At 34.0% G+C, this 22026-nt stretch overlaps 1 protein-coding gene across 1 annotated transcript in view; it reads right to left on the minus strand.

Moving 5' to 3' along the window:
* Positions 1 to 22026, minus strand: part of LOC126828852 (calcium-dependent secretion activator 1) — a 64896-nt gene that overhangs the window by 16443 nt on the left and 26427 nt on the right. Inside the window, exons 10-21 of the mRNA XM_050558899.2 lie at positions 19245 to 19439; positions 17934 to 18070; positions 16078 to 16265; positions 14233 to 14334; positions 13219 to 13282; positions 12177 to 12300; positions 6745 to 6851; positions 5257 to 5268; positions 4009 to 4165; positions 2824 to 2965; positions 2153 to 2308; positions 911 to 1022 (exon numbers count right to left, since the gene is read on the minus strand). Coding sequence (XP_050414856.1) covers positions 911 to 1022; positions 2153 to 2308; positions 2824 to 2965; positions 4009 to 4165; positions 5257 to 5268; positions 6745 to 6851; positions 12177 to 12300; positions 13219 to 13282; positions 14233 to 14334; positions 16078 to 16265; positions 17934 to 18070; positions 19245 to 19439 — 1496 coding nt within the window. The remainder of the gene's footprint in view (positions 1 to 910; positions 1023 to 2152; positions 2309 to 2823; positions 2966 to 4008; positions 4166 to 5256; positions 5269 to 6744; positions 6852 to 12176; positions 12301 to 13218; positions 13283 to 14232; positions 14335 to 16077; positions 16266 to 17933; positions 18071 to 19244; positions 19440 to 22026) is intronic.

The following is a 22026-nucleotide window of genomic DNA, read 5'->3' on the forward strand; positions in this document are numbered from 1 at the left end:
CTTTCATTGGCTAATCCCTCACATCATCCAGAACGCATGTTATATAACAACTCTTCTAGATCCTAGCGTAGTAAAGACAAGTAAAAAAAAATTTTGAACTATAAAAAAACCGAAACCAAATAGGATCTGTGTTTTAATCAGATTGTAATTCTATGGAATACAATTACTGCTTATTAATGTGTGACATTTTGACTAAGCTTCTTTAGTCTTTATCAGACGTCTTTACCTGTCATATTGGTTATTAGTATGACCTTCATCAACCTTCATCAATTACGTTAATTAAAGATACATTATGTAAGATTTAGATAAAGAGCTAGCCATTTTTACTATATTAGTTTGAAAATAGATAATGTAAAATGAATAATTTGAAAATTTCATTCAAATTACTCTATTGCGATTGAACATATTAGCCTTTGAAGGTTTGACAAGACGTGTGCAATAATTTCAACCACCGTACTGGTTGTTCGAAGCCAAGTCTCGCTCCTCCATTTTTACCTTAAATCAATATATAGTTGAACTGTTCTAATCTATTTAAAATCAGAGAAATCCGATGCCATCAAGAGTTAATTATGGCCTGGATAAGTTAATTAATGTCTAATTAATAATTTAGAAAATATTTCAGGCCTAAAGAAAGACCTACAAACAATAGGAAGATTTAGCTCTTGCATAATGTATGTTTAAGTTAGGTTTGCTTCAAGGTAATTAGAAGGGTGTCTCTGGTTGGTCAGCATTAACCAAGTATTGTTTTTAACATACATTGTCTTGTTATATTATTGCTTCATAAAAACTAGAGAAGCCTAGTCGAAACGTTGTTCATTAATAAGCAGTAATTGTGACCTGTATATTCCAGTTCAATTACTAAATGCCATTAAAAGAATTAAACATAGGTAAATGACGAGATGTAGCTTACCTTATTTTTACAGTCTATGATGACGTTCATCATGGTACAGATCTCTCCAGGTGATATATAGTCAGATCCTTTACCACCTTTACGTAGATAACTCTCAAAATACTTCAATGTCCTGTTCAAAAATACAATTGTAACTGTTTAAATATACAAAAACATAATTGTAAACAGATTACAAAATACTTCAATGTCATGTTTAAATATACAAAATTACAAATATACAATAAAACAATCGTAGATACTCTCAAACTACTTCAATGTCCTGTTCAAAAATACAATCTTTACTAGATTACAAAATACTTCAATATTCTGTTTAAATATACAACACAATTGTAACTTAATTACAAAATACTTTAATGTCCTGTTCAAATACACAAAAAACAATTTGTAACTCAATTGCAAAATACTTTTATGTCCTGTTTAAATATCTGGCAGTATTATCATCAGGTGGTTCAACTCAATAGATGAAGAAGTATTATCATTGGGCGGTTTGACGCACTAGAGGAAGAAGTATTATCATCAGGCGGATCAACTCACTAGAGGGAGAAGTATTATCATTGGGCGGTTTGACACACTAGAGGGAGAAGTATTATCATTGGGCAGTTTGACTCACTAGAGGGAGAAGTATTATCATCGGGCGGTTTGATGCACTAGAGGGAGAAGTATTATCATTGGGCGGTTTGACTCACTAGAAGGACAAGTATTACCATTGGGAGGTTTGACTCACTAGAGGGAGAAGTATTATCATTGGGCGGTTTGACTCACTAGAAGGAGAAGTATTACCATTGGGAGGTTTGACTCACTAGAGGGAGAAGTATTATCATCGGGCGGTTTGACGCACTAGAGGGAGAAGTATTATCATTGGGCGGTTTGACTCACTAGAGGGAGAAGTATTATCATCGGGTGGTTTGACTCACTAGAGGGAGAAGTATTATCATGGGGCGGTTTGACTCACTAGAGGGAGAAGTATTATCATTGGGCAGTTTGACGCACTAGAGGAAGAAGTATTATCATCAGGCGGATCAACTCACTAGAGGGAGAAGTATTATCATTGGGCGGTTTGACTCACTAGAGGGAGAAGTATTACCATTGGGCGGTTTGACTCACTAGAGGGAGAAGTATTATCATCTGGCGGTTTGACGCACTAGAGAGAGAAGTATTATCATTGGGTAGTTCGAGTCACTAGAGGGAGAAGTAGTTTTTGGTGATTTAGGTACTTCAAATTTAAATCTATAAATATTTCACCTTTTAGCTGCTGCTTCTATCATGTCTGCCGCCATCAATTTTAATCTATGATCTAGATGTTCAGCAAAAACCTCTTCTGGCCAGTGAAGATCACGAATAAAAGCCTGTAGTGCATCTAACTTCCATAACATATCTTCTGATGTTGAACAACCATTTCTAAAAAAAACCACGCAAATCAGTTCTAGATTAAAGTAAAGCAAGAAATGTTTTTTTCGTCATTCTGTCAGCAGGTCCTAAAGTAATCTGGTGCATGAATACACCTATGATCCACTCCTATTTGATGATGAAGCACAAACAGATAATCAGTGAAACTACGATAATCTTCAAACCCTTCGAACGTAACATAAGAACAAATTGCATTGACCTAATAAACACCTACACCAAGTTTCAACATTCTACCTCAACTAGGAGAAGAGTTATTGTGTCCCAAAAAGTGTGATGGACAGACAGATAGACGAACCCATTTTAATAGTCTCCTGCTTTCTTCGAAAGGTGGGGGGACAAAAAATGAGAAGAATAAGAAGCCTGAAGAAATGAGTTTGATGAATATATAAGGGGAGATTCTCCTGATTCCTCTGATCTGCTTCAAGTCCAAACATGGAGCTACTCTTTCTGTTATATCTGTCTTTACTGACAAATTAGTTGAAAATTGTAGCAAGATAAGAACTTACCCCTGAGGTTCCCACTTTTCTCTTTCAAATCCTTTATGTATTGATTGTGCGATAGAAGATTCCATTAAATCGACGTAGCGGACAACTTGAGGAGCAAATACATCACGAAGATGTTGGTGAAATCGGCCATTGCATAAATTTTCTGAAAATAATGCTTAAAAATAATAATTTTGTAACAGACAACAGTAATAAAAACGTACAAGTATAGTATATGGCCCAGGAACGGAGCAGGATGTCAACACTGTATTCTGGGAATTGTGGCATCATATCAAAAATTGAAGTATTTAATCGATGCCCAATAGTCCGAAGAAAAGGCACACAAACTTTATGTCGATTGAACTTGAATTGGAGTGTCGCTACTCTTATATCAAATTCCAACTGTCAAGGGATCTTTTACGTGCACGCCAATATGTACATGGGACCTCGGTTTTTCGTCCCATCCAATCGACTAGACAGCTGTCCTTGTCAGGGACGCGTCCTGCATCACTGAAAAGGGGGAACCACGCCGGAAAATCTGGATGAAATTTCTGGGCCAATGCAGGGCTCGAACACCCGCCCTGCAGGCTAGCGAGCCAGCATCTTACCCACTTAGCCACCGTGACCCCCCCACAAGCCTAGAAATAAGATATCTGTGACAGGCTTTGTCAGGCATAAATTCAGGCTTTATCAAGCATAATCGCTCTTGTGTGACTGTCATTTTGTCAAGCACAGATTTGTTTATGTTCATATTTTTTTAAAGAGAGAGAGAGAAATGGGGTTTAACGTCAACTTGTCAGAAACTAGGTCTTTTCAGGACTAACATAAGGTTCAATTTTATTTCAATAATTTGCTTGTGCATAGGGGTCTTTAGCAGTGGGAAGAAACCGGAGGACCTGGAGAAAACCCACGAGGTTGGACAGGCAACCCTACTCCTTGCCACATACAAGCAGGGAGTTGAAACCACGCCACTTGACTCAATGAAAGACCTTGTGATTAAATGCGTATGCTTTAAAACCATTCGATCACCCAACCCCCCTTTTCTAAAGAACACTGCCCCAAGATAATCAACAAGAAGAATATTACCAAGTGTCTGAAGTCAGTCCTGGTTCAAAACCAGAAGGTGAGCGTTATCTATGGTAGCGCATTATACATGGCAGCTCGTTATACATGGGTGTTTATGGTACTCACAAAATGACATAACCTTACCATCAGAACGAAGATAATCGTTAAGTAATTGGAAGAGTGGGAAACTATCCCAGGTATCTGGTGGCTGTGATTCTAACACGGCATTCATATCCACACCAAATAACGACCAAAATATCTCGGCATGTTCCACTAGCAAATCACTAAACCATGCAAATGCCTAAGAGAAAATTTGTAATTAATGATTTTAGTTTGTTAATCATTTATTTAGTTTAATAAGGTACATGATACTTTCGATAAAATAATTCAAATTTTTATCCAAAAAAAAAAAAAAAAAGAGTAAAAAAAGAGAAGAATTTGTCAAATAACTGGTTAGATGAAGGCAAAAAGCAATTTCTATATGCAGAAGAAATTCTAATATTGGGAGATATTCATTAACTATTCAAAGTTCCAATAAGTTGATGTTTTTTAATTGATTGAATATTTGATGTATCTAATGTTTATGAAAAATATTACAATTATAAAAAACGTGAAAATTGTGAGAAAATTCACACAAAAAAGCTTAAAGATTCTGAGAAAAAAATCAAATCCAGACAGTGAAAGCATACAAAATACAATGACCAATCAAAATGGCATAAAAAACCAAGTTCTCAACCATAGCCTTTTAAAGTCAATTTTGTCAATTTTCCATTATCTTTGTTTTGAGTGTCTGACTTATTTTTTCTACTATAATTTTAAATTAAAAAGTGCTAAAATTTTAAAATTAATTACTTTCAATCAATCAATTATATAAAAGAAAAAAAAAAGAGTCTTAAAATTCATGCAAAATATTTTAATTATTTCAAATTGTCATCTATTATAAAATTTGAAAAAAAAGGAAGAAGAGGAAAATAAAAGCTTAATAATGTGCAGATGTTTATTATACAAAAATCTATAACTTTTTTTTTTTCATTTTAATGATCATTTTCATTATTTTTAGGCAATCATGCAACTTTTAAAATCAAAAATCAATTTCAAAATATTCAATTTATGGAATATCTGGCTATTTTCAGTGATTTTCTAAGATCTATAAAGCAATGTGTTAAGGTATGATAATAGCCTAACTAGTAACTCTCTCCGCTAATAAAATCACTACGATAAAAAATAGTTGGAAAAGTGTAAAAAAGATTCATTAAATTAAATAATGAAGTTTAAAAAAAAAAAAAAAATCATAATAATAATAATATAAGACGTAATTAAACCAAGGCATATTTCATTTGGAACTGAAGATGTGTTTTTTGTGTCATAGTGCAAGCACCCAATCAGACTCACCGATTTATACGCCTAAAAATACAGATAAAGAAAATCACAATATAGAAAAATTAACGACCAACCATGCTGTTTCACAAATATATAAACGTACATGGGGGAGGGGGGCGGATTAACAAATCTCAACCTAACATAAATAACAACGGGGGAGATTTCTTAGAAAAGATTGAATCCACAATTATTTCGGCTTATTGAAATTTACAGTAGTCAAGTACTGATGGTATTGGGGATCAAGAGTGACGAAATTAATAGTTATTACTTTAAATTGATTGTGCATAATGAGTTCATCATATTTTATTTAAATTCAATATAAACCTTTTTTCTAAATTTACACAATAAGCATATTTAAAGCCGCTGATTGCAATTTGAGGGATTGTTAATCTTTTGTAAATTACAATATTGTGAAAGATGAATCTCTAAATTACAATATTGTGAAAGATGAGTCTCTAAATTACAATATTGTGAAAGATGAATCTCTTAATTACAATATTGTGAAAGATGAGTCTCTAAATTACAATATTGTGAAAGATGAATCTCTTCATTACAATAATGTGAAAAATAAATCTCTAAATGACAATATTGTGAAAGATAAATCTTTAAATTATAATATTATGAAAGATAAATCTCTAAATTACAATATTGTGAAAGATACATCTCTTCATTACAATATTGTGAAAGATAAATCTCTAAATTACAATAGTGTGAAAGATAAATCTCTAAATTACAATATTGTGAAAGATGAATCTCTAAATTACAATATAGTGAAAGATGAATCTCTAATTGGAATATAAGTCCAATAATTGTTTAATTATGTTCAGTATTTAGAAAGTTATGAAGAATTGAAATTTTGTAACATTCTCTGCAGAGTATATTAACAAGCCAGTGTCCCTGAAAAGTTTTGCCTGAAATTTTTTTATGAACATCTACCATTATTATTTTGGCTTTGTTGTCTAAATTAAAAGTTAAATAATCAGGTTGAGTCCATATTACCATGGATCAAACCATAACAAATTAATTCTTGTCTGAAAACTTCAAATGGCAATGAGCAGCTTTACCAGCTTTGATCAACTGATAAAGTTGAAGAAAATATAGAGATACACAGATCAGCATACATAACATGACATATATACAATTATCAATTTATAGCCATGGAGCAGATTTTTCACGTCACCATGCAGACAAATTTCCAAAAAAATTACAAAAGTATATCTATTCAACGTTTTTTTTTATTTCTCAAATCTAACATTCAGTTTTAATAAACAATGCCACAAGTTCTCCCAAACAATCTTCAGATTTCAGAAAAGATCACTAGACAGGGATAAAGAGAGAGGGGTGGGGAAGGGAAAGGGGGAGGGGGGGACAAGAAAAATAACAGAACTCAGGGGGACTGGTTACCATAGCAACAAAACAATATGATGGGGCCCAATGTCACAGAACCACAATTAGCGGGTGTGCTCCGATTGTTTTGAATACATGTATGTATATACAAACCTCGGCATGGTGTTCTTCATTCTGCTGCAATACCTCAATACATCGTTCTGCTAGATGCATAACATCGTCTAACTTCTTTTTAGGAGGGACCTCATCGTTTAAACTATCTGTAATCATATTAACAATCTTTGTTTTACATATAAATATTACAAATAATATGGTATATGACCAATTAAATAATTCACATCTATTCTCGTGGGTCCAATTATAAAGAGTTAAGAGAAAGTAAGCGAAGAAACAGTTTTCATATAATCATAATCCAAAGAAATTCATTCACAAATGTAAAAGGACAGGATTTAGAATATGATCATGGATAAAAATAAGCGGCTGTAGTTGTTAATTTATCATTATTAGCAGTTAGAATTACATCATTCATGTATCAGTATCAGAGTGTATTGTTAAAGATGCATTATGTACAATTTAGATAAAGAGCTGACAGTTCAAATAGTTCAAATATAGATAAATTTAGTCAAATTACTTATTCTGATCGAAGTTACGAGATTTAACAAGATGGTCTCGATTGTCGATTACTTCTGTTACGATAAAGAACAAAGTCTCGATGTATCCATTTTATCGCTTAAATATTAAATGGCGAGAGGGTTCTAATCTATAAATATATCTAAATAATCTGATAGCCTAGAGAGTTGATTATGGACTTGTCATATGAATAAATGTCTAAATAATAATTCATATAACATTTGAAGCTAGAAAAATGTCGGGCAATAGGCAGATTTAGCTCTTACATTATGCATCTTTAAAATAGCATCAGTCTGCATGCTACAACATAATTTGTTAAGACATGTTCCTGAAAGTCAATCTGTATTTGTAAAGGCCAAAGGGTGCCATCTGAATTGAGACACAGGATCAGTTGAACAAATATTTCTGCCGTGAATTTGATAAAAAGTTCAGGTCAGCACGCTTTCATTCTATCGTATGACGACAACACATTATTTTGTATGAATATTACTGACATAAATTTGAATACTGCACAGGAATTAAATATGAAAAATAACAAGGTGCACCTATTTTTTACTACGTACGAATTTGAATATTTTGTTGACATGTCATTTTTGTGTGTGGGCAGAAATGGCCTGCATAAATAACAGTAAGAGTTATGTCCCTTTATTTTCGGTTAAAATGTCTGGCAAGAAAATTTTTTGAAATCCCAACACTGATTCAGTTCCCATAAATGATATATATTGAGTATATTAATCAAGTGGTGTAGTACTTTTTACAACTTATCTATCCTTGTGAATGATGTTCTGTTTTTATATTTCAAAAATTATAACTTACAAATAAAATCTTTTGAGAAGAGCTGCAAAGCACTATTTGTTTTAAATTAGTTTTCAATAGGGATTGTCGAGAACCAAAAATTCAAATCAGTGTGGCCTCAAATTGACTTTCCGGAAATTTCAATATGTGGTGGATACGGCTGGTAAATATGCCCCCAAAAAGAACTATAACTTTTAGAAAGTATCTTTTTTTAACATTTTCCTCTGCCCTTAATATTGAAAAATACCCATTTTTTAGAGCAGGATATTTTAAAAGTAATGAACTGATACATATAATTACATGCCTCATGATTGATACCATTTTGTAAAATCAATCCAATAAAAAGCCAACAATATCCAACAAATGATCAATATGATATGAACTTAAAAAAAACCCACACAACACAATTTAAATGGAAAATAGGCACTGGTTTCTACATATAGCACGACTTTTCGACTAGAGTTCTATTATTGTTATCAAGGACATATGGTACAATCCAGTGATTGTTTTCCATATAAATTGGGTTGTGTTTTTTTATTGTGCCCAATTGCTAAATGTACTTAAGGATTATGATACTGATTTACCTATGTTGTTTATATTAAGTAATCCGTTCGCCAAAGTATACAATATGTTGACAACGATGATATTAACTTATATAATAAATTCACATTTAACACAACATAGAAACTTCTAACTACTTCTAGAACATCTAATACCACTTCTCAATTATTTAGAATATCTAAGGAGGTAATTGTTTAGTTTTCATGTCTTCATATACAAGCCAATATATTTTGGCATTTTGAATATGATTCACCATAAAAATAAACATACTTGTATGGATATACATGTACTACTTCTTAATTTTATTAACATGCTACGTTTCAATACACATACTGGTATCGTTACAAACAAATAATGATTTGTTAACAAAAATGTGGTGCAATATATAGATAAACGCTTTGGAAGCAATTTAGCAGATAAATCAATAACAACAAATTAATTAACGTGGCATGTTAATAAAATTCAGAAGTAGTATATCCATATAAGTGTGTTCATGTTTAGTGAAATCTATATGTCTTATAAGGATTATGATTCACCATATCTTGATGTCCGATTGGGCATAATCCCAGTCAGACGTTTACCAACTCACGTAGGACATGTACGGCTAATGCAGGCAAAACGGCATGCATGCTTGTAATTCTTAACATCATACCCCAGTATTGAAAAAGAGAAACTGGTCACCGAGAACAATGATAAATAAGACTCATTTATCCAGCGGACTTGTATATAATTGAAACACAGAAATGGTTAAATTTATAAAATTTCTAATCAGCAAAAGGTACAACTACTATAATAGGTGGATGTGTGTACAAACTTTTATAAAAATATTTTGATGGCTTTAAGAGATATGATTCAAAAATAAAACCGTGTACATGGAACCTTGGTATTTCATCCCATTATAACAACTAAACACCTCAGTTTTTCCGTCCCATCCGAAGGACTTGAAATGCAGAATTGTGAAGTACAACAACAATGATTACAACATATATATACTACAACCACTAACTAATATGTACAACATCTATATATTACATACCAGCACCTCCTGTAATATATCCAATATGATATGATAAAAAAGAGAAAAAAGAAGCATGCATTAGTAAATGAAGATTAGATATATTCTAATGCGGAATGAATAATATTAGCAATGTCAGTATTAAATATAATATATTAAAAACACTTTATGTGTGAGATATAGAGAAAGAGCTGGCCGTTCTTGCTATAATAGTTCAAAAATAGATAATGCAAAATGGATACATTGAAAATTTCATTCAAATTACATTAGTCTGAGCGAAGATATTAGCCTTTGAAGGTTTGACAAGATGTGTGCACTGATTGTAACCACCATACTGGTTGTTCGAATCTTGGCCTCGATTCACCATTTTTAGATTAAATCATTAAATGGCTGATCCATGGCTAAATTATATATATCAGACCTGTTCGAATGCTAGATCATACTAAATATAAGACAAAGGACAATTCTCGTATTACTTGGGTTGGTTCATTAGAATGATCCAAGTAAGGTAAAAAAAAAATGTCTGGCTTCACAGTCCAACAAACATATTAATGTTTCTTAATACTGAATGTAGGAATCCAGACTTTCGACCGTTTGGAAGTAAATTTGTTCAAATTAAAAATTAAAACAGTCTGGCAGTAAATTAGATCAAATCAAAACAGTCTGGTGATAAATTAGATAAAATCAGAAATCAAAACTAAAGCTATCGCTAATGGAAGTTAAACTATACAAATAGTATATTTTTGTTTGTCACATTTGGATACTTTTAGTTTGAATATATCAATATGAAACATAAACTACAGCTATTTACACAACTATGCCCCTGAATATATGTGGTGTAAATAAAACAGCCCTCAAATAATATTTTCTGGATGATAAGATCAAATTAATTATAACAATAAATTAACTAAAATGTGTGATTTCAAAAACATAATAATAAAAACACAATTTGACTGCTGATAGCTACAGAATCATTTTACTGCTACTTGTGAAATCAGTCTAATAACAAAACACGATTCGGTTGCTGATAGCTACAAAATAAGATTTCTACTACTATTGGAATCAGACGTGTCATAAAATAAAGATAAGTTGTCAGGCAACAAAATATACTCCCACGCAGCTAAGTCGTCTGAACAGTCAACAAGGGTTGTCACATATTTTCTTTTGTCAGAATTGAAACCATTTAAAACACACTAAAATCTGATCAGAATTTGTAGTTCTGCCCTTTACTAAAGCTTACTATACAAAACATTCAATATCAAGGGCGATAACTCTGGCAGTAAATATCAGTAATTGTTAAAAATCAATAGGATTTTTTTGTCTCATGACCTTTAACAATGTGTATAAATTTACAGTCGATCGAATATTTTTCAAAGTGATCAAGGGCAGTAACTATGGTAGTAATTATAAGAAATCCTTAAAAATCAATAGGCTTCTTTATCTCATGACCTTGAATGCTGTGTATAAATTTCAAGTCAATCAGATATTAACTTTAGCCTCTAGTGTGTCCACAAGATTTTTCAAAGTGATCAAGGTCCATAACTATGGCAGTAATTATCAGAAATCGTTGAAAATCAATAGGTTTCTACGTCTCATGACCTTAAACATGTTAGCCTCTAGAGCGTAAACTTGCAACTGTGGATGGTGGACAGACAGACAGGGAAGACAACAATATATGATAACATTTCAATGTGGGTGTATAAAAACACAATTCGGCTGCTGATAACTACAAAATAAAGTCTCTACTATTTGTGAAATCAGAGTCTCTACTATTCGTGAAATCAGTCTATTTAAAAAAAAACAACATAATTTGGCTGCTGAAAGCTACAAAATAATGTTTCTACTATTTGTGAAATCAGTTCAATAATACTACTCTAAATCTATGCTGGTCACCTTTTTTACGTCCTGTATTGTAAAGCAATCAACAGAATAGAATAAAGAAAGAAATAAGTTAATGTTCGACAGCCATAGAACTCTGCAGTTCAAACAATATGCTATATTATATATATATAAATATAAGCAAAGAATATTGGTATTTCAGAAAACTACCCAAGAACCAAGCAACTTTAAAATATTTTCCATGACCAAGCAATATAATGTTCCTTTAAAATATCAATTAAAATACAGTAACGAGAAATTCATTTCCAGGATGGTTCATAATAGACAAGTAAAGATTTGATACAGGTTAAGTTTATATTGACTAGTTTCAAATCACTGATCGTTATTTGCATTGTTTGGACAGTCTTCTGGCCGGATCAATATAGGTGGCGCTGGCTTGTTTATGGCATCTGCACAGGATGCCGAATGTTGTGAAATTTTAATTCATCATATCTTTGTAAATACTGCATGGAACTGAACCAATTTTGGATTGATATTTCCTTTGGAGATTTAACTTTTATAATATTGTAGTTTGCAAGGTGTTAAAAATGCTTAAAATAGGGATCAGTGACTGTAAGAGCAGATTTAAGTAACATTCGGTTAACCGAAATGAAACGAAATGGGGTTTAACGTTCTACTGTTCTGATCATTCAGTTGACCAATCCTAGACATGATGACATATTGTGATAGACAGAAAGACACCAACCTTCGATTTTAGCATATTCTGATATTCGAGTATAATTGACGAGTGCTGCATTTTCAAGACATTTTTTAATAACCTGTCGAACTTCTTCAGGTGGTACTGGTGTAACAATGTCTTTCATTAATACCTGTAAAATAATTACAAATAATCATCAAGGTACCTAAGAAGACCTAGTCATAAACCTCTGATACGGGGGGAGAGGGGGAAGGGGAGAGAGGGAGAGAGAGAGTGAGAGAGAGATCCACTTAACACAAACTAGGTCATTTCGGGACTAACATATGGTTCATATTTTATTTCAATAATTCACTTGTGCGTAAGGGTCTTTAGCAGTGAGAAGAAACCGAGGAAAACCAACAGGGTTGGACAAGCGACCCTACTCCTTGTCACGTACAAGTGGGGAATCGAAACCAGACTACCCAACCCCCTAGGGGACAAGGGGTAAAAACAGGGGGAAATGAGCAACAAGATAGTTGAAATGAGCAACAAGATAGTTGAAATGAGGTACAAGATAGGGGGAAATGTGGTGCAAGATAGGAGGAAGTGGCTAGAAGATAATAGAAAGTGGGGTACGAGACAGGGGAAGTGGGGTACAAGACAGGTGAAGTAGGGTACAATGAGGTACAAAATAAGGTAAAGTGAATACAAGATAGTCGGGGTGGGGTACAAAATAAGTAATGGGGTACAAGATAAAAGGAAAGGGGGTACTTGATGGAGATTGAGTCTAGTGTTCATTTTCTCATTTCAAGAAACATTTGATAGATTTACTTCCCTTGATCACGGTAAATATGAACGTGCGGAAATTAGTAACTGTTTTTATTTTAGTTTTGATGACACAGCGGTATCTAGCAACCAGAATATTTTTTTGGTGTGGCCTTATCAATAAGGAATAGAATGAGGTGTAATTTCTAATCAACGCAATACTTCATTTTCAGACAAACATATATTAATTATAGTTATGTCTATTTGAATTCTCTCTTCTATCTATGTTTTTCGTGCAGTCTTCCTGCAACCTATATGTATAAATTTTATTTATTTATAGACTTACCCGTTCTAAGAGAGACAGTGTTGCTTTCAATGCCCCATCAGGACGACCAAATGGAAAACAGTATCTACAATTAACAACAAAAAATTGAGTTAGAGAGATAGAAATGGGACTAACACATGGTTCAATTTCATTACAACAATTCACTTGCGGTGGCTTACGCATAGGGGTCTTTAGTAGTGGGAGGAAACTGGAGGACCCGGAGAAACCCCACGAGGTTGGACAGGCAGTTGACTCAATGACAGACCTTATGATACAGCGTGCATATGCTAACCATTCGGCCATCCAACCCCCTCAAATTTAGTAAGTAAATAAATATAAAACAAATACTAAATTGTGCAATATAAATGTACCTTCAAATATGTTTCACTGCTATATCATTACCATGGAAGCAGACATTAATCATCAACGAAGAACACAGATTGTAAGAAAAAAAATATAATTGGGAGTTTTGGAAAATAGTTCAAGGGAAACAACTCTATTTGCAGACCTACCCATCATATTATCTCCCCTTAGACCACAGACTGTTGTCTGCAATCACATAATCAACTAGACGAACACCAATTGTAAGAACAAAATTTTCTTGGAGTTTTTGAAAATAATAGTTCATGGGGAACAATTATATTTGCATATCTAATCATCATATTATCTCCCCTTAGTCCACATATTTATAGGGGATACTGGATTGAAAGTTTCGGAATTGAATTCTCTCAACACCTAAAATAGTGACATCAAGTGAAAAGGGGGATTTTGTGTCGACTGCATGAGAAAATATCTCAACCAACCATGCCAGCTGAAATATATTCATTGTTTTTAATTAAGTCACAATTCTACTCACACCACCTCCGTTGCGGTACTGACAAAACTGTGACGAGACTGAATTCTGAGTCACTTGGCTACAATTCTGTCATATCTGGACATTCCAGACTGACAGTTGAGCATCTCTGTTGTCTCCTATATCATACAGATGAACATAGATTTAAAAAAAAAAAATCAAAAAAAAAAAAATCTTTTTACCTAAAATGAGTAATCTGGTTTTCCAGTAATATTCTTAATCTTTCCTTGATTTCATCAAACTTTTCTCTTTCTGCTAATAAAACTGTTCCGATACCATCAGGTCTGGAAAAACAATAATAAATAGTTGAAGTTCAGAAGTGTTCACCACAATAAACAACATTCAGATATAACTAAAGAACTAAAATCTCTTTGATAGTGCCAATTCAGTCTGTGTATAGGTGGCAACAATATTTTCCATTAAAATAATATCAAACGAGATGTATGGCACTGGCTCACTAACACAGAGAACCTGGATTTGATCCCAGTCCGCCGACGTTTTATTTATGGATGGTACTTTGTTATGGAACCAACTTTATGTTATTCATGCTAGAGATGGAAATGTGATGTATCCACTTGTGTTTACTTTACAACCAGGCCCCAAGTTCACAAAGCATTCTCAGACTTAAGTTGAGAATTTACTCAAACTTGTTCACCATATTGTAACTAAAATATAGCTCTTTATAATAATTTAGTTGTTTTAATGTATCAAATACATCAATAAGAAACTATGTGCAAAGTTTTGTGTTTCTGGATCAAAGATATTTCTCATAAACAGTGATTGAAAGTTGAGTAAATTCTCAACTTAAGTCCGAGAATGCTTTGTGAACTCGGGGCCAGATTTTTTCTATCTATATAAATTACTTTTTACTTATTTTGTAATAATAATAATAATAATCCTTGATGTTTATAGCACAAAATCACTTTCTATTGCGCTTTGAAATCAATGTGAATGAGCTTCGTGAAAAAGCAGGGTTTTGGATTTGCTTTTTGAATGTTTCTGTTAATTCTATGGATTGCAGTTTCGTTCCACAATGAAGGGGAAGAAAAAGAGAAGGCACGTCTTCCTATTTCTAAATTAAACTTTGGAATACTAAGTTGACTCTTATCAGAGGATCCAAGGCATCAATGAGACGTGTGTGGAGTAACTAAATCTATCATATAAGATACCATTTGTATATAAATTACTTTTTCATTCCATTTTGTCTGTTTCAATGTTGTTTTTATGGAAGAATCTAGATTGTATAATCTGTTGTTATAAGCTGTAGTTGAAATGGGATGTTTTTATAGAAGAATCTATTTTAGCTATAGAGAGGGTATATAAGTAGAGATACATGTAATAAAGAGAGAGAGAAATGGGGTTTAACGTCCACTCGACACAAACTAGTTCATTTCGGGACTAACATATGGTTTAATTTTATTTCAATAATTCGCTTGCGCGTAGGGGTCTTTAGCAGTGGGAGGAAACCGGAGGACCCGGAGAAAACCCACGAGGTTGGACAGGCGACCCTACTCCTTGTCACGTACAACCGGGGATACGAAACCACACCAGTCGACTCAATGACAGACTTTATGATACAGCGCGCGCACGCTAACCATTCAGCCATCCAACCCCCCTAGAGATAATAAAACCAACAGACTGTATAATTTGTTGTTATAAGCGGTAGTCGAAATGGGTGGGTACCGAAATCACCAGTGAAATATCTCAAGATGTTGGCTCGGAGTGGATAAAAGTGGCTCACTAACCAGGTTCGATTCAGGTGTTGGTTGAGAAAGGTCCTCAGAATATTCCAGTCTGGTTTCCACTTGTCTTTCAGATAAGATAGCAGATGTGATAAGGGTAGATTCACAACGTAATCACACATAGAATATGTTTACTCTGCGATCAATTTTGGGGGATATTTTCTTCTTTTGCACTTGATATTTTGTTTGTTCAATTCTGACTGTGGCAAGGACAGAATTCAATTCTAGAATATTCGATCGAAGACACCCATAACAAAATGAATAAACAGAAAGATAAGTATTTACCGATTTCCGTGGACATGGGAGGCACAAAAGGCGAAACTGTAGTGGATGAGAGTAGGGTCAATCATTATGCCTTTCTCTGCTCGCTCTAACAGATCATTGAGATAACACAGATGACGATGGCAGCCACGATTACCATATCTAGCACAATATTCATCTAATACAAATACTTGACCTGGACTAAACCATCCCTGTAATAAAAATTAATTTAATTATTGACTTAAAGGAGCTAAATCGCTAACATTTGGGACTTAGAAATTGACACAAATGGGTCGCAACGCATATAATAATGTAATATGAATGTAAATAAACTGATTTACATTCAATCGTTTCCGTTTTTAATCTAATTTCAAAGCAGTTATGTTCGGCGAAATACGCCAGAAGTCTCAATCCAATGGCAATCTCTAGCGTCTGGTTATTCCAGTCTACACCGATAGTATTTATTGCGCATGTTCTCCAGATAAGAATATGGGGTCACCGTTGGACATGACTTGTGGAATTTGTCTAACCTCGTTCTTCTAGTCGCTTGTTACAAATTACACTGAAACGCATTATGGTACATGATTCGTGTACCAATCGTAAAATGTTTATTTTGTCTTAAATATTGGTTATCAGAAGCCCATCTTTTCCCGGTAAGATCACAACATCAATGTTGATTTAAATTGACAAATAATTTGTGTTTTCATTGTCAAAGGTTTTGGATGATACTGAGTTAGAGACTTAGCTACTTTAAACATACATTATGCAAGAGCTAAATCTTCTTATTGCAGGTCTTTCTCTGGATCTTAACTATTAATTAGACATTTATTAACATGACAAGACCATAATCAAGTCTCGATGCCATCGGATAGGTCTGATTTTAAATAGATTAGAACGGTTCAGCCATTTAATGATTTAATCTAAAAATGGTGAAGCGAGGCTAAGCTTCGTACAATCAGTGCACATATCTTGTCAAACCTTCAAAGGCTAATATCTTCGCTCAGACTAAAGTAATTTGAATGAAATATTCAATATATCCATTTTGCATTATCTATTTTTGGACTATTACAGCAAAAACAGCCAGCTCTTTATCTAAATCTTACATAATGTATCTTTAAATTAACTGCATATGAATATTGATTTTATGGCAATTTGCTATCATTCCATTTTTTTTTAAAATCCATAAAGACTTACATTTAGAAAATACTTAATAACAGGGAATAGTAATATAGCTATAAAGTAGATGCAATTAGCAGCATATTCAGTTATAACTTCACTCAGATAGAATGAATAGGACAGAAATTTTCTATTTTTGAACTATTATAGCGAGAACTGTCAACTATTTATCTAATCTTACATAATGTATCATTAAACAATTTATAATAATACTTGTTTAAGTGTATATTAGGCCATATATATATAATATTCTGGTTCATTGATAATCCTGCATCCCTTAAAAACACAAAAATAAAAACCTTCCTTCCACATAAGATTTTTGGTAAGGATTGTCTGAGAGAGAGAGAGAGGGGGAGAGAGAGAGAGAGAGAGAGAGAGAGGGTGTTTAATGCGCACTCGACACAAACTATGTCGTTTCGGGACTAACACAGGGTTCAATTTTATTTCAATAATTCGCTTGTGCGTAGGGTCTTTAGTCTTTAGCAGTGGGAGGAAACTGGAAGACCTGGAGAAAACCCACGCGGCTGGACAGGTGACCCTACTCCTTGCCACGTACAAGCGGGGAAACGAAACCATACCATTTGACTTAATGGCACAAATCTTATAATACAGCGCACACGTGTTAACCATTCATCCACGAACCAGGATATTTATTTTGTATGGCCTTACATTTACAGGTAGATCTAAGGAGTCAATATACTCACTAAACATGTATAGGCATCATTTAGTCTATAATCTAAAGTCAGGGTTTGTAACAGTTGAAATGATTCATGATGTTCAAAATTACATGGATTGGCCTGAACAAACTCATCTAGACCATGTTTTCTGGCTCGGTCAGCATCTATAATAAAATATATCAACATTAAATAGACTTCTGTAGATATATTTAAAATAAACAATTAGTAATCTTTTTACCTTTCCTTAATCAAGTTCTCTCAATATCAAAACACTACATGTATAATAACTACATTATGACACTATTCAATAACCCATGCCCCGAATTCACAAACATTCTCAGACTTAAGTTAAGAATTTACTCAAAATACAGCCCTTTATAAAACTTTTGTTGTTTTAAAGTAAAGTAAAGTGTGCAAAGTTTTGTGTTTCTGGATGAAAGATATTTCTCATAAACAGTGATTGAAAGTTGGGTTAATTCTTAACTTAAGTGTGAGAATGCTTTGTGAAACCAGGGCCAGGTCCTAAACACTAATAGGAGGCACTGGCTTCTTTACATTATCTACTGAAGATGCCAAATTGTGTGAAATCTTAAATTCATCATATCTTTGCAAATACTGAATTGAACCATTATTGGACAAATATTCCTTTTAATGATGGAGAACGCTAGATCGGAGATGGTCCTGCGCATTTTATGACGTCATATGTGGATTATGGGTTAGGGTAAGGGTTAGGCTTGGCCAAGGGCCAGGGTTAGGGTTAGCCCTGTCTACATCTCGAGACTGACGAAATCTGCAGGTCCTAGCCCTTACCCTAACCCACAATCCACATATGACGTCATAAAATGCGCAGGACCGTCTCCGATCTAGTGTTCTCCTTTTGTGACTCAACTCTCACAATAATCTCATCTCAAAGGGATCCAAAATCTCTCATGGAATTTAATGCATTTTGTTAACAAAGTCTTAATTATCAGATTCATTAAAATTGTGCTCGACTTTTCTGTCAGGATAGACCATGTGATCCCAATTGAGTATTAACTGGTTGGTTAAGTTATAGCTGTGTTTGTCTTTATTTAGTTTGAGTCATTCTATGGCTAGTCTATGTCTACGGTTGTATGCTGTCTATGACTTGCCATGTTTGTATTTTGCAAATTTCAAATATTTTTCATACATATTTAGCCAGGTGTGCCACTATTTTTTCATGTGTTCCAAGGTGTGCCGTTGGCAGAATAAGATTGAGAATCACTGTCCTATACTTAATAAGTCTTTAGGGCTTTAAAATCAGGGATCTGGCCCCGGGTATCGTCAAACCTCAGCATGCCATTGAAGCATGTTTCTTACCTCCTTGCATCCTGGATATTTGGGTGTTACTGATTTTATTTGTTTGTACAACAGGCGGTACTGGTTTATGTGTTTGTCCCGTTGCTCGATAGATGGCTTGTACCCATAATGCTCTCTCTGCATCATCTTCAGTAGCAAACGTAACATTATCTCCCTCCTTTACTAAGTTAAAGAAATATCTTCCACCTTCTAATTCTGAAATATACATAGCTCAGATATTATATCAACTCGATATTTTAATCATGTAAATTATATGTACATCTTCCCCTACATCTTATGTAAATGGAGCTTGCCAGAATAGGTTCACTAGTAGCTTCATTCGTTATCTGCACTATAATACTTTTCTGCACCAGGGGGTTGGGATGTCCTAGTGGTCTAGAGTGTTACGCTTTTTTACAAGGGCCATAACCCTAGATGTAATTAACGGAAATTGCTGAAATTCGATAGGCTTCTTTGTTTTACTAATTTAAATGATGCATATAAATTTCATACAGATTGGTTGATAATTTTTGTCGTTAGAGCGTTCACAAGGTGCAACAAAATGAAACAAGGGCCATAACTCCAGAAGAAATTAACGGAAGTTATTGAAATTAAATAGGCTTCTTCATCTCACTAATGCAAACAACATGTGGGCGTATAAAAATGATCTGCTTCTAGTTAATCCAAGCGTCTATCTGGACTAGGGAGTTTGGTGGTCGAATGGTTAGGGCAAGCGCCTTGTATCATAAGGTCTGTCATTGAGTCAGTGGACTCCGTCCATTCCGACATCGTGCGGGATCGATACAATATGCCGGATTACACAGCATGTCGGAATACTCAATTGCCTCTATACTGGAAGTATTATTGTACCTTTAAATACTGGAAATAATATTATAATGCATCCTTGAACACCCAGAACTTAAAATATGATATAACTGTATATTGCATGTAATGGTTTGTGTATAAAGCTGGTTTGTGTCATTATACAAATCTAATGCATATTCTAGACTAGAGTATAACTGATAATACAGCTATAATACGGGGAGAGAGAGAGAAATGGGGTTTAACGTCCACTCGACACAAACTAGGTCATTTCGGGACTAACATATGGTTTAATTTTATTTCAATAATTCGCTTGTGCGTAGGGGTCTTTAGCAGTGGGAGGAAACAGATGACCCAGAGAAAACCCACGAGGTTGGACAGGCGACCCTACTCCTTGTCACGTACAACCGGGGAATCGAAACCCCACCAGCTGACTCAATGACAGACTTTACAGTACAGCACGCCATCCAACCCCCCAGCTATAATACAACCGTCTGTCTGATCTAAATATGGGATGATTTTATTAATATTGACATATAACCAATTATTGACTTTGTTAAATGACATAATAACTGCTTTAGCTGTTTGAAGTGTGTAAAGTATTTCCTATTTTATCTTCAACAGATATCAAGTATCATGATTTATTGGTAAATATAAGAATAATGCTATAAAGCTGTCTCTGTTAAATAAATATAAACTGTTGTTCTTATTGTTCTAGTTCCCATCATTTATAGATAGCAGCTAGTCCAAATAGAGAGAGAGAGAGAGAGAGAGAGAGAGAGGGAGGAAAAAACCTAGGCCATTTCGAGACTAACAAGTGGTCAATGTTATTTCAATATTTTGCTTGCGTGTAACGTATAACAGTCTCACTACATATAACATGAAGGGGGGTTGGATGGCCGTATGGTTAGCACGTGTGTGTTGTATCATAAGGTCTGTCATTGAGTCAACTGGCATGGTTTCAAATCCCTGGCTGTACGTGACAAGCGAATTATTGAAATAAAATTCAACCATATGTTAGTCCCGAAATGACCTAGTTTGTGTCAAGTGGACGTTAAACCCTCTTTCTCTCTCTCACTCACATATAACATAAGGTTAAAGCACCATGCCCTAGCTTAATCATAAGAGGCTTATTAAGATTGGCCTCATGTCTAAAGATATACCAGTTGTCTCATGATACTCGACTAATTGGATCAGTTTCTTTCATACTTGAGGGAATTTTTTTTCAAGCACTGACATCAAGAATGATTTATTTATTGGTGTGATTTGTCATTCATTCCAGTCCAAAAAAGAATATTTTCCTTGGCAATGACTTGTATTATTTAAAGGAGTCATCCCAAAAAATGCTTCTAGCTGTGTTTGTGTCAGACTTTTACCATGTGTACTAAATAATGTTCTCCGTTTTTTGTTTATGTCTTTTTTAATGGATTAATGTGTTGTAATTGTTGTAATTTTATAATAGTTGTACTTATGGAAAGCGTCCGAGAGCAGCTCGGTGAATGGAATTGCTGGCGCTATATAAATCAATTAACGATAAAATGGACATTCAAGGTTAAGTCTCCGTTGTCAATTATCCTTGCTACGATAATGAAAGATCTACGCTATTATCTTCAAACAGTCATAATTTAGCTCAGAATATAGTAATTTGAATGACGTTTTCTCTATATTAATTTTTCATTATCTATTTTTGAATTATTACAGAAAGAACGAACAGCTCTTTATCTACATCTTACATACTGCATCTTTAAATGAATTTTAGAGAAAGAGAGAAAGAGAGAAAGAGAGAGAGTTTAAGTCCACTTGACACAAACTAGGTCATTTCGGGACTAACACATGGTTCAATTTTATTTCAACAATTCACTTGCACGTAGGTGTCTTTAGCAGTGGGAGTAACCAGAGGACCTGGAGAAAACCCACAAGGTTGGACAGGAAACCCTACTTTTTGTCACATACAACCGGAGAATCGATAAAGCTGACAGCC

Source organism: Patella vulgata, chromosome 7 (genome assembly GCF_932274485.2).
Source record: "Patella vulgata chromosome 7, xgPatVulg1.2, whole genome shotgun sequence".
NCBI lineage: Eukaryota > Metazoa > Mollusca > Gastropoda > Patellidae > Patella > Patella vulgata.